We start from the raw sequence: 17140 nt of genomic DNA, 5'->3' as shown, positions 1-17140 counted from the left end.
GTTAAGAAGCGTCGGTTTTATTGCGGACAGGGACGTCTGCGCGTTTAGGAAACGCTTGCGTGGAGAGAGAAAGGCCAGAACTTCAGCGTTTGCCCGAATGCTGAGGGACCTCCATAGTTAGCTGTTGCTGATTGGGGCAGAAGAGAACCTGAACTGTGGGTGCATATCGAAGCGACTGCAGGCAGAAAAGGGTTAAAAAACAGCGAACACTGGCTTTAATAGTAAATAAGCGAAATAAAGCCTCATTTTGAGGGCAGTTCTGATGTGGAGACTTGATGTGTTTTTGATTTGGATGTTAAAAGCGGTGCATTGCCTTCTCATCAGCAGGTCCTCTCAGCACTGTGCCAGCAAGCCACAAGGTGGTACTATGGACATCAGTTAGAGCCAGTTACAGCTTTCTCCCGAGCACAGAGGTCCACGGCGTTGGGTATTGCAGCAGGAAGCTTCACCTCATCGCCCCGCATTCATATCTTGTACACGCACAAATATTATGAGCATTGGTGCAGCCCGCTTTGAATGCGCCCCAGCATGTCCCGGGCCTCCTCGGTCTGGCTTTGTCCCCACGCTCTCTGACTTTCAGCATGATTTAGCATCCCTAGGTAAAATGAGTGGGAGCCAATTAATGGCCAGAGCTGAAAATTTTCCACTGCTGTGGTCAGGGGTGAGGGACTACTGATACAGTGCTCAGTACACCTACCAAACTCACTCCATTAGACACAAAAAGGAGGTGTTCAGTACATTTACTGGCCTGAGTTTGGTGCATCAGATAGCATTTAGGATTTGCCCACTGGACCTGTTCCTTTCAAACATTCAGAAGCCCGAACACCAATGTTACGAAGACTCTCTCTCAAACGCTTTGAAACCAAACCCAGCACACGAAATGCAATAGACTTACAGGTTATTGCAATGTATTTCATTTATTATATATATATTGTTGCTGTCAGAAGAAAACCTTGTATCTCCATTTTTGGCATTTTTCAGTTTTTGACACAATTTGAAAGTGTCTGTTACTCTTTACATTGTTTGCAGATTTTATGATGAATGGCCTAAAAGAAATGACCCAAAATGACCCGGGAAAAATTCTGGTTCCATAGACTTACATTGAAAGTAAAGTATGTTTTTTCCTTCTCCTGTAAAGTTACTATTTTGGAGATACGAGGTTTTCTTCCGACAGCAGCGATATATATATATATATATATATATATATATATATATATATATATATATACACACACACACACACACACACACACACACACACACACACACTTGTTTTACAAAGCTAAATGTGCACTATATATGGCACTTTATGTGATTTTAGGCCTCAAAACTATAAAAAATATACTTGTTTATTTGGCCATTTTTACAAACTATTAATCAAAATGAAGTGCTGAAACATTAGGAAGGGATTCCTGTTCCCGTCCCACCTCAGGCTGTCAAATCAGAGACTATACGAGCATTTTTTGCAAACCTGTTACCAGTTTTTAGAGAGATGGACATTATAAATGGCGTTTAAAAGCGCTTGTCAAATAAACCCATTATTTTCTAGCAAAAAAAAAAAAGAAAGAAAAATTCAAATATTAGTGAAATACTTTTTGTCTTTTTCAATAAATAATAAAAGTCCAAAGTTTTCTTGTATTTCTTTATATTTCTGATATGTAGTTTTTTCTTTCCAAACTAAAATTGCATCCTTTTTGTACAACACCAATTCCAGTGAAGTTGGGACGTTGTATAAAACATAAATAAAATCATAATACGATGATTTGCAAATCTTTTTCAACCGATATTCAATTGAATTCACTACAAAGACGAGATATTTAATGTTCAAACGGATAAACTTTATTGCTTTTTGCAAATATTCACTCATTTTAAATTTGATGCCTGCGACACGTTCCAGAGAAGTTGGGACAGGGGCGTGTTTCCCACTGAGTTACATCACCTTTCCTTTAACACTCAATAAGCGTTTGGGAACTGAGGACACTGATTGTTGAAGCTTTGTAGGTGGAATTCTTTCCCATTCCTGCTTGATGTCCAGCTTCACTGCTCAGCAGTCCGGGGGTCTCCGCTGTCGTATTTTGAGCTTCATAATGCGCCACACATTTTCAATGGGAGACGGTCTGGACTGCAGGCAGGTCAGTCTAGTACCCGCACCCTTTTACTACGAAGCCACGCTGTTGTAACACGTGCAGAATGTGGCTCGGCATCGTCTCGCTGAAATAAGCAGGACGTCCCTGAAAAAGACGCTGCATGGATGGCAGCAGATGTTGCTCCAAAACCTGTATGTACCTTTCAGCATTAATGGGGCCTTCACAGATGTGCAGGTTACTCTGCCATGGGCACTAACACCCCCCCACACCATCAGAGATGCTGGCTTTTGAACTTTGAGCTGAAAACAATCCGGACAGTCCTTTTCCTCTTTGGCCCGGAGGACACGACGTCCATGATTTCCAGAAACAGTGTGAAATGTGGACGCGTCAGACCACAGGACACTTTTCCACTCTGCGTCAGTCCATCTCAGATGAGCTCGGCCCAGAGAAGCCGGCGGCGTTTCTGGGTGGTGTTGATATGTGGCTTCGCTTTGCATGGCAGAGTTTTAACCTGCACTTGTAGACGGAGCGACGAACTGAGTTCACTGACCGTGGTTTTCCGAAGTGTTCCTGAGCCCATGTGGGAATATCCATTACAGAATGATGTGGGTTTTTAATGCAGCGCCGCCTGAGGGATCAAAGGTCACGGGCATTCAGTGTTGGTTTCCTGCCTCACCGCTTACCTGCAGAGATTTCTCCAGATTCTCTGAATCTTCTGATGATATTATGGACTGTAGATGATGAAATCCCTAAATTCCTTGCAGTTGCACGTTGAGAAACGTTGTTCTTAAACTGTTGGACTATTTGCTCACGCAGCTGTTCACTAAGTGGTGAACCTCGCCCGTCCTTGCTTGTGAACGACTGAGCCTTTCAGTGACGCTCCCTTTATACCCAATCATGACACTCACCTGTTTCCAATTAACCTGTTCACCTGTGGAATGTTCCAAACAGGTGTTTTTTCAGCATTCCTCAACTTTCCCAGTCTTTTGTTGCCCCTGTCCCAACTTCTCTGGAACGTGTTGCAGGCATCAAATTCAAAATGAGTGAATATTTACAAAAGAACAATAAAGTTGATCCGTTTGAACATTAAATATCTCGTCTTTGTAGTGGATTCAATTGAATGTCGGTTGAAAAGGATTTGCAAATCATCGTATTCTGTTTTATTTATGTTTTATACAACGTCCCAACTTCACTGGAATTGGGGTTGTATTAGTAATTTGAAATAATGGCTCCTGTAACCACATTGACACTTCTGGTAAAATAACCTGCTGAATGAAATGTTTTAAGACTATTTTGAAACAATAGGGAAAATAACACATTTATAACATTACAGTAAAAAACATAACCAAGTAAAATCATAGCTGTGGAGTTACAGGATGATTTCAATGAATACATTTCATAGAGAAGTTCAATGTCCGTGTGGTGGGACAGCCTAAAATCACCATATTAACGGTAAATACACATATTTTACGCTTTTGGGATCAATTAAATGTGAATTTAAATCATTTAATTTTAAGTTAAAATATAGAAACCTTCACTTTTTACAGAGTTAAAAAACAACAATTACTTTGTTGCTTTTTAAAAAGTAATTTAGACATAAATTTAGCTCTATTTAAGGAAAAGGGCCATCAAAATGTCTGTAAAACCAAAGAGATTTTGAGTCAATCGCTTTCATTTTAGCTAAGATTGCCAATCGATGGAATCTTGAATCTTAATATGTACATCAAAGCCAAAGTCTCTGTATTTTAAAACAATACATCAATAAACAGAACCCCCTTTTTAACTGCTTTAAAATGACGTCAGACTCAGGAAAACGTCCTTCACACGTCCTTATTAAAGAAGGCCGAGAGGAAGACGTCGTGCTCTGAGACACATAAGCTGGACGTCCGTCCCACCGCCGTCTTTTAAAGATCAGAGCATGAACTTCGTCTCCTCTGCAGACCAGTTTCTGCTCCGCCGCGTTGAACGGGATAAACTCTCACTGTGACGCGACACACATGCAGAACGGACTTAAACTTTCCGATAGGGAATGTAATCGGATACAGACATTTACACGGATATTATTCTTCCATTTAACAGACTATTTACCCATCTTGATCAATCAGATAGAAACTGTATTCCGAATGGCCTCAATTGGACTAGACTATTCCGACTGAGGTGTTTACATGGACGTATTCTATTCCGATTGAGCTATTAGTCGCATTATTAACGGATTATTAGGCTGCATGTAAACATGGCTAGTGTGTCACACAGTGACAGAAACAACATAAGCAAGTCTAATAGGCTCCGTTTACACAGCAGGTAAAAGTGGCCCAGGTCTGATCTTTTCCCTCAGATGGGTGTCAGTTTGAACAGATAAACACACTGAATCTGACATTTTCCATGCCGATTTGAGACGCTTTCATATGTGGTGCTGAAATCCGAAATCCGATCCGTATCCGACCTGCGGCGATGCGACTCAGTCCGAACAGCCAGATCGGGATTCATGCGACTTTTACGTCAGTCCAACTCGACATTCGTCTCATCATCAACATTTAGGCTGATGTTTCTGTACCAAAAAATTAGAAGAGACGTATCGGATAATGGGGAAACTCCAGGTCTACATGAGTCAGACAGTAATCATATAATGGGGAAACTCCAGGTCTACATGAGTCACACAGTAATCAGATAATGGGGAAACTCCAGGTCTACATGAGTCAGACAGTAATCAGATAACGGGGAAACTCCAGGTCTACAGGAGTCAGACAGTAATCAGATAACGGGGAAACTCCAGGTCTACATGAGTCAGACAGTAATCAGATAACGGGGAAACTCCAGGTCTACAGGAGTCAGACAGTAATCAGATAATGGGGAAACTCCAGGTCTACAGGAGTCAGACAGTAATCAGATAATGGGGAAACTCCAGGTCTACATGAGTCAGCCAGTAATCAGATAATGGGGAAACTCCAGGTCTACATGAGTCAGACAGTAATCAGATAATGGGGAAACTCCAGGTCTACAGGAGTCAGACAGTAATCAGATAATGGGGAAACTCCAGGTCTACATGAGTCAGACAGTAATCAGATAATGGGGAAACTCCAGGTCTACATGAGTCAGACAGTATTCAGATAATGGGGAAACTCCAGGTCTACATGAGTCAGACAGTAATCAGACAATGGGGAAACTCCAGGTCTACATGAGTCAGACAGTAATCAGATAACAGGGAAACTCCAGGTCTACAGGAGTCAGACAGTAATCAGATAATGGGGAAACTCCAGGTCTACATGAGTCAGACAGTATTCAGATAATGGGGAAACTCCAGGTCTACATGAGTCAGACAGTAATCAGATAATGGGGAAACTCCAGGTCTACAGGAGTCAGACAGTAATCAGATAAGGGGGAAACTCCAGGTCTACATGAGTCAGACAGTAATCAGATAATGGGGAAACTCCAGGTCTACATGAGTCAGACAGTAATCAGATAATGGGGAAACTCCAGGTCTACATGAGTCAGACAGTAATCAGATAACAGGGAAACTCCAGGTCTACAGGAGTCAGTCAGTAATCAGATAATGGGGAAACTCCAGGTCTACAGTTGTCAGACAGTAATCAGACAATGGGGAAACTCCAGGTCTACATGAGTCAGACAGTAATCAGATAATGGGGAAACTCCAGGTCTACAGGAGTCAGACAGTAATCAGATAATGAGGAAACTCCAGGTCTACAGGAGTCAGACAGTAATCAGATAATGGGGAAACTCCAGGTCTACATGAGTCAGACAGTAATCAGATAATGGGGAAACTCCAGGTCTACAGGAGTCAGACAGTAATCAGATAATGGGGAAACTCCAGGTCTACAGGAGTCAGACAGTAATCAGATAATGAGGAAACTCCAGGTCTACAGGAGTCAGACAGTAATCAGATAACGGGGAAACTCCAGGTCTACATGAGTCAGACAGTAATCAGATAATGAGGAAACTCCAGGTCTACATGAGTCAGACAGTAATCAGATTTATACTTTACAACAGTCGATAAACTCACAGAAGAAGACGTAAACGTAACATAAACCCCAAACTTCATTCTGTGGCTCTTTTTTTTAGAACATCACTCCACTTTACCTGAAAATGTGAACATTCATCGTCTAGAAGATGAAGAATATTCAAATTCTTCATTTCGTCAAGCTTGTGTTTGGTTTCAAATGTGTTTTGCTGCGTCTCGTGGCGATGCTGCTCGCTCATTTCCGGTACCTGTTTTCACACATGCTCAGACTGAGACTCCAAAAGAAATCAGAGTAAAAGTTCACAGCACTGAGAAATCTGATTACTGAGCTGAAATCCAGCCTCTTTATCAGATTTATTAATTGGTTTTCTAGATCAGAATCTGGTCTTTACATGATCATTTGAATAATCTGATAACGGCAGAAATCCAATTATGATCAGATTATTAGGTGCATGTGAATGCGCTCAATGCTGGAAACCTCGGTTATAATTAAAACCTTTAAAAATTGCACTCAGCAATTTTACAATTTACAATTTCAAATTGTGATTTATTTGCTGTAGGAAAATGTCTCATCATTCAGTTTTGTTTAGCAGTACCAAAGTCCTTAAAGAAAAGTCTGCTCATCTTCACAACACCACAGGCAGGTAATTTTACCAGCCATACAAGACGAGAGTCCTCTCTCTCTGAGTGGGAAGAGAACAAAACACTTTTGAAGTCACCAGTAAAACCCTCATAAAATAGTTTGTAGCGTTTGGCTGAAAAATGCAAAAGAAACAGGATTTTTCAGGCTGTTCTGGCTGCTGCGCTCGCCAGATCTGCACAACGACGGGGGGCTTTTTGCTGCATTCTAAAGCTGAGACTGCAGCCAAGGTACAGTCCTCAGTAGGACTGTCCTATGAAGACTCCTCCTTAGTAGCCTATAGGTCACACCAATGGAACAGTCCTAATGAGGCTGCGTGGTGGCGTCACCAGAGAGGTCCTGCCTCTTGCATGAGCCCATTGCCCGTTTGTTGCTTTTTTATCTCTTTGTGGAAATAGAAATGTTATTATGTAGTACGATAAACTACATATTTACAAATACTTCCAAATAAAATAGGATATATGGACGAATGCTTTAAGTAAGCAATCATCTACACACAGAATCCTTTACTTTGGAACGACCTGCTATGACTTACCAGCTGTTAAATGCAGCCTCGGCTTTGGAACGCAGCTAATATTGTTGACCTTCCTTCGCTCTTGGCGTAACCAGCAAGTTGGTTCCCTGGGCGGGACATAAGCAAATTGGTTCCCTGGGCGGGACATAAGCAAGCTGGTCCACTGGGCGAGACTAAAGCAAGCTGGTTGAAAGGGTGGGACATAAGCAAGCTGGTTCCCTGGGTGAGACTAAAGCAAGCTGGTCCAAAGGGTGGGACATAAGCAAGCTGGTTCCCTGGGTGGGACTTAAGCAAATTGGTTCCCTGGGTGGGACATAAGCAAGCTGGTTCCCTGGGTGAGACTAAAGCAAGCTGGTCCAAAGGGTGGGACATAAGCAAGCTGGTCCACTGGGTGGGACTTAAGCAAATTGGTTCCCTGGGTGGGACATAAGCAAGCTGGTTCCCTGGGTGAGACTAAAGCAAGCTGGTCCAAAGGGTGGGACATAAGCAAGCTGGTCCACTGGGTGGGACATAAGCAAGCTGGTCCAAAGGGTGGGACATAAGCAAGCTGGTCCACTGGGTGGGACATAAGCAAGCTGGTCCACTGGGTGAGACATAAGCAAGCTGGTCCACTGGGTGAGACATAAGCAAGCTGGTCCACTGGGTGGGACATAAGCAAGCTGGTCCACTGGGTGGGACATAAGCAAGCTGGTCCACTGGGTGGGACATAAGCAAGCTGGCTCCCTGGGTGGGACATAAGCAAGCTGGCTCCCTGGGTGGGACTTTCTCCATAATCAGACGCCATGTTGAGTATTACAAACTTTCCCATTCATATTTTAACCAGTGACCAATCTCTTCCTTTATAACATCTCTGGCCGTCCTGCTGTGACTGTTTTCATACAAAAAGTACATTTATTCGCCTTCATTCTGCACGGAAAATCACAGGTCATGGAGAAAAAGAAGTGCAATTTGTTACCGAGGCAATATGCTCGCTTACAGGCCACTTTCTGCCCCATAGGCTTGTTTTTTTGGAACAAATTGAGTTTTGCGGGTAATTGACACCCTGAGGTCGCGGCTGACCATTGACTGTGTCAGTCCAGAGGGGAATTTGCAGCGGAGAGCAGTTTGAGGAAGCGTGTTGGAGATGCGTGAACAGCTTACCAAGAGCGGCCGGCGCTGGGGTTTGTTAAGGGTGAAAACTAATTAAAAAGGCTTTTCAGATTTGAGTTCGGGTGGCTGAAATCCTGCTGACCACTCGATACTCCTCCTCCCAAGACCGGCGAGGGGAAAAAATGGATTATCCTTGAAAATGAAATTACCTGCGGAGGTTGATACGGACATTATCCTACTGAGATGGGCTTCGGGTGACACCTTTTAAATATTGAAGTTTGGCAGGAAGTCAGCTTTCCACAGCTCTTCCTTCCGTACACAGCAGTCAGGCTTTAAGGTGGCTGTGCTGCTGTTTTTAGCTCTGCTCATGTGCTTTAGTCCATGTTTGTGGACGACAGCGAGTCAAACTGTCAGAAACCACAGAAAACAAGTCTATTAGAGACGCTGAACACCAGCACACGGTTTGACCCAGCTGTGTTATGATTTAGGCACGCAGTTAGCTCGATGCTAACTGGTGTAAATAAACTCCCTTTGCTTCTGAGCTACATTAGCCTCATAGCTCCATTGAAGAGCTGGGCAATATGACGATCTTTATCATTATCATGATACACTTGATGGTGTCAAAGCTTAAAAACCACATGGGAAAAAGAGGCTCATCAGATCAACCTGAAAAAAATACTTCATGTAGTAACAAGCAAGTGAAATACAGGGATAGAGCCAAAGAAATAGAGTCAAAAGTCACAGGACACTGTTTTATTTCAGAAACGAAAGGGAAAATGACAGATCTGAAGACCCCAGCGAGGAACGGGTGAGGGGGCCTATCTTTTAGGCTATGTCCGGAACATGCCGCCACCTTGAAAGCCGTCATATTGAACCAAGGGCCAGTTTTTCCAATGGGAAGGTGGTCGTGTAGCAGATCAAAGACAAGAATTGTCTCAGAAATCGAGCCGCAATCACATTTGCAATCTCTCTTGTGGTTCAAAGGTTAGCAACACAGAAAGTTGCAACAACAACTGGGAACGTTGCCTGTGATGCAGCTGTGTGACGTGTTCGGTGTGCTGTCCCTGGTGCTGAACACAGAGCTGAAGGCGCAGGATCCAATCGTTATGAACCCGCATGAGAATCTCTGGAGAAATGCTGTCACAAGACTCCACGATGCGGTGCTGAAGGTGGTGTTTGTTGCGGATTTTCTCAGCATACACAATTTGTTTGCGATGACCCCAGAGATAGAAGTTGATAATAAAATAAAAAATAAAATAAAATAAAACGGTGTCCTGTGACTTTTGACTGTAGTTTTATTACACTAAAAAAATGACATTGATTCAAAGAGTCTTTCATTCATAGTATTTATTTAGGTTGATCTGATGAGCCATTTTTTATAGGTTTGATTACAAGGAGAGCATAATTAGTCTTGTTTAATTGGATTTGGTGCAGCACTTTGTATAAAATGGTATAAAATACAAATAATTGAATTTGTAGTTTTTGACAGTATTTTTGAAATATGCGCAAATTTATCAGATGTCAGAAAAAAATGAATATAGCGACGTATCGTGTATCGTAGAAAATGTCCTGAAGTATCGTGATATGATATTTCGCCAGATCGTCCACCTCCAGTCCAGAAGCAAAATCCAGACACCAAACAGGACTTGGCTGATTGACTAGTTTTGGAGTAAGCAGTAAAAATGGACAACCGTCATTTTAATTCAGCGCTCCATTTAGATTTAACTACACTCTAAAAAAGGTGGCGCTTTAAAGGGTTCTTTAGTAAAGAAAATGGTTCTGTATAGAACCATAAACACTCAAATAACCCTTTACATGATTACAAATTTCTTTGTATCATGAAAAGGTTCTTCAGATTGATGGAGAATGTGCTGCTGGGGGTTCTATATAGAATCTTTTGGAAAATGGTTCTATATAGTACCAGAAAAGGTTCTTGTTACAATGGAAGAACACTTTTGTGTGCTATATAGAACCCTTTTCAAAAAGGCTCTATATAGAACCATTTATAGCACATTCATGCACATTCTCCATCAACCTGAAGAACCCTTTCACGATACAAAGAAATTTGTAATCATGTAAAGGGTTCTCTGAGTGTGTATGGTTCTAGACTGAAGCATTTTCTTTACTAAGGAACCCTTGAAGCACCCTCTTTTTTAAGAGTGTAGCTTTTAATAGACATTTTACCACTGTCTAGCAAAGCGTTACCACCCTGTGCTTTTTGCACAGTTCACACTTCACGTGTGAAAAAACGTGTAATCATGTGATCTCAGTAAGCTTAAAACAGCCGTTAGCTCACCCTCACAGATAAGTTGCGTATGTTTCTCACGTGGAGTGTGCAAAAGCTACGTGTGCTCTCAAGGAATCACACGTTTTATCTAGCCACTTTGTTTGTTCACACGTGTGAAAAAACATGATCACATGATTACACGTTTGTTCACACGTGTGAACATATGAGCTGGGACGTCCACAACTTCAGAGGTTTTAAATAGTTAATAGCAAGTGGTCAGACCTGGCTAAATATTGGTAAACTCTCACGTGACGTCCTTGAGAGCACACGTGGCTTTTGCACACTCCACGTGAGAAACATACGCGACTGGTCTGCGAGGGCGAGCTAGCGGCTGTTTTAAGCTTACTGAGAACCAGCATCCATAATATACACATTTGAGGAGACTGCTTGCTGTGTTTTTAGCCATTTTCCACAGCTTTAATTCACCTCCGTCTACCTCTGAGGTGCAGCTCCGAAGGGAAGGTTATATAAATCAATAGGTGCGGATCTTGCTAACAGCACGCTGCGATGCGGGGGCCCACTGACAGCTGTGTTAATGGGCTGGAGCATTAATAGACGAGGACTGAAGAAGGCTTGTCTGATTTATACAGCAGGCCTTTTTCATTAGAGACAGTGCGCCGCAGTCTGCCAGCAAAAACCACCCCCAATCTTTTAAAGTCAATTCATTTTAATGATGGACAAACAGAGCAATCTTAACGTAGCTACCTGCCTCGCCGTCCTGTCTCCGTCCACAGCCTGGCTGCTGCACCGAGGCCTGGAATCGGTGCTTAACAACATAAATCCAGTTACAGAGAAGTGTATAAAATGACTGTGTGTAGAAATGTAGACCTGTAATATGAGCTAACAGCCCACAACGTCAGGGCTTTCAGGCAGCGAAGAGAAAGCTGTAAAAAAATGCAATAAAGTTACATTTTGCATCATAAAGTAAACATCCAGACTTCTGACGGTCTTAATGTGGTAAAGCCTTATTTTCCAGAATTCACATCCTAATAAAGTTAATACCCAGAAAGAGGTTCTAATACAATTAACGCTCAAAACGAAGGTCTAATAGAGCTCATATCCAGAACAAAGTTCTACAAGAAATAATATTCAGAAATCTAATTCAGATCTATAAAGAGGTCAATCTAGAAGTTAATGTCCAGAATGAACAGAATTAATAGCACTGGTGATGTTCTAATAAAAATACGATCTAAATTCAAACTCTAACATAATCAGCATCCAGAATGGAGTTCTAGTACAATTCATATCTAAAACAAAGTTCTAGATGTCCAGAATGAAGTTCTAATAGAATTAATGTCCAGAATTAAGTTCTAATACAATTAATATCGAGAACAAAGTTCAAATAGTATTAATACCCAGAACAGAGTTCGAATTGAATTATAATCCAGAACAGAGTTCTAATAGAATTAATATCCCGAACAAAATTCTAATATTTGAATTAATATCCAGAAAATATAGTTGAATTCATATCCAAGGAAAGTTCTTATATATATATATATATATATATATATATCCAGAATAAAGTTACAGCGAGTGTTTAATTTATGTATGAATCTTTAATGGTTTCTTGAATTTCTGCCAATATTATGTCAAAAAAAGAATAAAACACACACTCCTGGGGACCCACTGTGGCACGAGGCCCCTAAACGGCTGCCTGTGAACAGCCCTGCTAGAAAGACGTTTCACATAGAAGTGCAGAAAACAAGAAAACAGGATTTACACCGCGGTCCTCACCCCATTCAACAAGGACTTGAGCGTGTTTCTGCTCCAGTGGAGCATGTTTGCGAATAATTCTTTCAAACTGCCTCCTCTCCAGCCTCTTCCTCTCTGTCTCCCACAGGATGATCGTTCTGACTGAAATTGAGTCAGGGAAGTGACTGTGCCAGAGAGAGCCTGGAGGGGCGACTACGCAATTTCTCCTGCTGTCCGTACAAGGGCAGACGTCCAATGCCTTGACATGGGGAGGAACGAGTGCACCTGTTCAATCGGCGAGCTGGCCATCAGGCGGCTGGAGTAAGAGAATTGGTTCTTTCTTATTAGGATTAGAAGGTGGAGTGGAGCCATGTCCAGGCTGAAAGAACCAAAGGAACCCTTGTGGGTTCTCTCTGCCTTGACTGTACCAAACCTCGGCAAGTCTCTTTGGCTCTTCGTCTTGTCTTTGGGATTTACAGTGGTCTTCTGCCAGCAAATCCAGTACACCACGGTCACGACAAACTACGGGAAACTTCGGGGGTTCAGGGCATCGTTGCCCAGTGAAATTCTGGGCCCGGTGGAGCAGTACCTGGGCGTACCTTATGCCATGCCCCCTACTGGCGAGAGAAGGTTCCAAGCTCCCGAGCCACCCACATCCTGGCCTGGCATCAGGAACGCCACCCAGTTTGCCCCAGTGTGCCCGCAGTACCTGGAGGACAGGCTTTTACTGAGCGACATGCTGCCCGTCTGGTTTACGGCCAACCTGGACACAGTGGCCACTTACGTGCAGGACCAGAACGAAGACTGCCTCTATCTGAACGTCTACGTGCCCACGGAGGAAGGTAAGCCCACCTTTTCTGTTTCAAAAGGAGCTGTTCTGTGAAAAATGGATTGAAATATTTGTTCAGGTTTCCAGAAAACAGTATAACAGGTTCTCAAGGTTTTGAACCAAAGCAGAATTGATACCAAACTGGGACCCAAACAGAAATTATTGCTAGAGTGAGTTTAGGAAGTGGCTCAGCGTGGTTCCACACAATTTTTCGTGGAGGAAAATTAGTTATACGTTGTGTAAATAATGTTTTCTCGTATAAATAACAAAAATAACAGCAGTTTTGCTTTGACGTTAGTAGAATCTTGGTGCTTCCTAAAATTGGATTTCTTTAGTAGAGCCAGGGTTGGGTAGTCACAGAATACAAAAAGCTTAATTACCTTAAAACATTCTGTGAGACTGTTGATGGTGGCTAAAGTGTTGCTTAGACATTGCTATGCGGTTGCTGTGGTATCCAAAGCCATTTGCAGGGTGTTGCTAGGTGGTTGCTATGCCATTAAATCCACTGCCTCCTTAAATTTACTGATACCTTCAATTCATTGCCACCTTAAATTCAGTGCTACCTTAAGTGTAGTACCACTTGCATGAGAATTTTTATATTTTTTAGAGTAGAATAATAATAATAATAATAAGATTTCAAAGAACAGTAAGTAAATTAGTAGTCAGAGACCACCTTTGAGCAGAATTCACTGTTGAGATTGATAAATGTGCCACATGCTGTGCTGTTTGAAGAGTTTTTCATTTTGAGAAGGGGCGGGGCTTCCACCTGCAGAGGAATCTGTAGAAAAATTCCACAGAAAATTGAATAGAAATGTGAGCCAATTTATTTATTGTCACTGGCAGAACTGGGATCTGCAGCGTCTTCCCAATGACATCCGAGTCAGCCGTTTACTCTGGATGTCCACATCGCCTGATTCTGGGAAGAAGGTTTTATTCTCATTTCTTGCTGCACAAGTTTCTACTAAACTAAACCTCCTGAAGTGTGTTAACATTAATATTAGTGCCTTTTCAAACTAAACCCTAGGGACTGTCTACAAATTGCAATCACATTCTTCAATCAAGTCCATGCACAATGCTCTAACGTACAACCCTGTGAGTCCTTTCGGTTGACCACAGTGGACAGTCAGAGTCCTTCGAGTGGCACGTGTTCATATGATGCATCCCACAGACTCAGTTTAATCCATTAAGGCTACAGGACTGTTAAAGCCCCATCTAATTCTCTCGTTCAGACTGAACGAAACTTTCTGGCTGATTGGTTAAATTGATAAACCGGTCATCATTAAGCAGATATCGAAGATTATTATTATTACTTTGATTATTATTATTATTATTGCTTTGATGAGGACATAAATCTGAAAGTCTGGTGTGTAAAGGGAGGCGTGACTCTTTCAAATGTCACAATTGGCTCCTCCCACTTTTGCGTTTGTTTTGGTCCACCCCTGATTGTTCCCACCTGTCTCCCACCTGTCCCTCGTCTTGCCTCTGATATATAAGCCCTGTGTTTGGCCTGGTCTGTGTTGGTAAGTGTTGGTGGGTGTATGTCCTGTATTCTCGTGTTTGGTTCTTGTTTGAGGTTCCGTGTTGTTTATCATGTCTGCACGCCGATCTGTTCGTGTTGGCTGTTTGAACCCGGACCGTTTTGACCATGACCCTGGATTTGCCCATAATAAAAGTTAGGACTCCCCAGTCACGCCATGCTATGAACACTAGGAGGGTGAAGGCAGCACAGGCTTACGGTAGCCTGCGCTGGCTGGCATCACACTGAGTGATGGGGGAGTAGGGGCGGGTCAGAGGCATCACAGGCATCCAGACAGAGCGAGGCCAGTTGTGCTCTCTTGGGCTTCCGGCTGCGGATGACTGTAGCATCACCATGGATCAAACCCACGATCTCCTGATGACTCGGCCAACGCCTAGACGGTTGCGCCACTCGGGAGCCGAATGAAGAGACCAAACTTGAGGGAAAGTCAGTGGAGTATTTTCAGAGAAAGCATGATGGACCACAGCCCACCTCTACATTTCTATTACCCCCCCCCCCCCCTTTTTTTTTAACATCCTTGCCAATGTAATGCTATTTTTGAATAAGTCATGGAGTTGTGGTTTCTGTGATTGGACCAGGATGGACGATGTGGTCTTTTTCAGGGTCTGTGTTAGTGCTTGAGGAAAGAAAAAGAGTTTTAAAAAAGTCCATTTCAGTTTTCTTATGGGCCACTGTGCTTTCTAGTTATAAGAAGGTGGGCCTTGGGGTGGAAAAGGTTGAGAAGCCCTGATCTGCATTATGGAGAGGAGGTTCTTCAGTGTGATTTTCTGCGAGCTGAGAGGAAAAATCAAACGAAGTCGTGCAAGTGTAGCAGAGGAGCACAAAAACAAGGCAAGGAGGCAGAAGGTTTGTTGCTGACTTTGCATTTTTTCAGTCCGAACAGAGCGCAGTACAGGCTCAGCAGACCCTATAAAATGCTATGGTCGTATAGACACCTCCAGTGTTGAAGCAGATACTAAAAAATGTAATCCGAGTTACTAATTACTTCCCTTAAACTGCAATGGGGCCACATTACTTACTACTTTCATGAAATCCTGATCTTTCTACTCATTACTTCTTTACTCTCGACCAAATGATTTCACCATATTGGCAGATACCTTTGCTCATTTCAAGCATTTGTTCATAAAACAAGTAAAATGATCTACTTATTGAGTATTTAGGGAGATAATGTCACTTCGTGAATTTACCACTTTAAAATGCCCTGGAATCACTAAATCCGCCCCTAATCGACGTTATTGATAACACATACACTCAGAAATAAAGGTACGATAACCGTCACTTGGGATTGTTCCCTCATCTCAGTCCCTTCAGTCAGGGAACATAACTGAGCCATAACCCAATGATCTGATCTCAGCTGGACTGACTCCACTCACCCCGCCTCGCCTCGCCTCCAGGCTTTTACTCTACTGCTCTGTTTTAAAACATTCGGTTATGAAAAGGAACAAATACCAACTTTTCACCTGGAGGAACTGATTTAAGATCCACAATCAGACCTTAGAACGTTGGTTGTGGTGATGTTTGCACGTCCACATTAACATCAGTTCAATCAGGGGTGTCCAGCCTCGTCCACAAAGGGCTGGTGTGACTGCAGGTTTTCATTCCGACCAAGCGGGAGCTCAGCTGATTCCACTTGTTTAATCAGTTGGTCAGTCCTCAAACGACTGATCATGTGAGCTCCTGCTTTGCTGGAATGGAAACCTTCAGTTTTGGTGGTCTTGTGTCAGAGTGTGTTGTGCTGGTCTGAGTGGATCAGAGTTTTTAAACACCTCAGTGTCGCTGCTGGACTGAGAATAGTCCATCAACGAAAAATATCAGGCCAACAGCGTCCTGTGGGCAGCGTCCTGTGGGCAGCGTCCTGTGGGCAGCGTCCTGTGACCACTGATGAAGGACTAGAGGATGACCAACACAAACTGTGCAGCAGCAGATGAGCTGTCGTCTCTGACTTTACATCTACAAGGTGGACCGACGAGGTAGGAGTGTCTAATAGAGTGGACAGTGAGTGGACACTGTGTTTAAAAACTCCAGCAGCACTGCTGTGTCTGATCCACTCGCACCAGCACAACACACACTAACACACCACCACCACGTCAGTGTTACTGCAGTGCTGAGAATGACCCACCACCCAAACAGTACCTGCTCTGTGAGGGTCCATGGGGGTCCGGACCACTGAAGAACAGGGTAACAGAGTATCAGAGAAACAGATGGACTACAGTCTGTAACTGTAGAACTACAGAGTGCAGCTATACAGTAAGTGGAGCTGATAAAGTGGACAGTGAGCGTAGAAACGAGGAGGTGGTCAGGATGTTTGGACTGTTCTGTAGTTAAATCCACTGTGTAATCTGATGTTATACCTCCTTTAACATCTCCAAAATGATTATGGTCAGTTGTTTGTTGTTCCATAGCTCAAGGTTCCACTAAATCAAGTGCTAGACGCAGGAATACTAGGACAGTTTTTTGTGTGATTATCTGAGCCGGCGTAATCACCCTCT

General features: G+C 42.9%; 1 protein-coding gene across 1 annotated transcript in view; it reads left to right on the top strand.

The window, feature by feature from the left end:
* The window catches only part of nlgn4xb (neuroligin 4 X-linked b), a 41401-nt gene that overhangs the window by 615 nt on the left and 23646 nt on the right, over positions 1-17140 (top strand). The window contains exon 2 of the mRNA XM_037539459.1: positions 12434-13127. Coding sequence (XP_037395356.1) covers positions 12656-13127 — 472 coding nt within the window. The 5' untranslated portion in view covers positions 12434-12655. The remainder of the gene's footprint in view (positions 1-12433; positions 13128-17140) is intronic.

The sequence above is a fragment of the Pygocentrus nattereri genome, chromosome 6 (assembly GCF_015220715.1).
Source record: "Pygocentrus nattereri isolate fPygNat1 chromosome 6, fPygNat1.pri, whole genome shotgun sequence".
NCBI lineage: Eukaryota > Metazoa > Chordata > Actinopteri > Characiformes > Serrasalmidae > Pygocentrus > Pygocentrus nattereri.
Note: the sequence above shows the minus strand (reverse complement) of the source record. Positions and strands in the feature narration are given on the sequence as shown.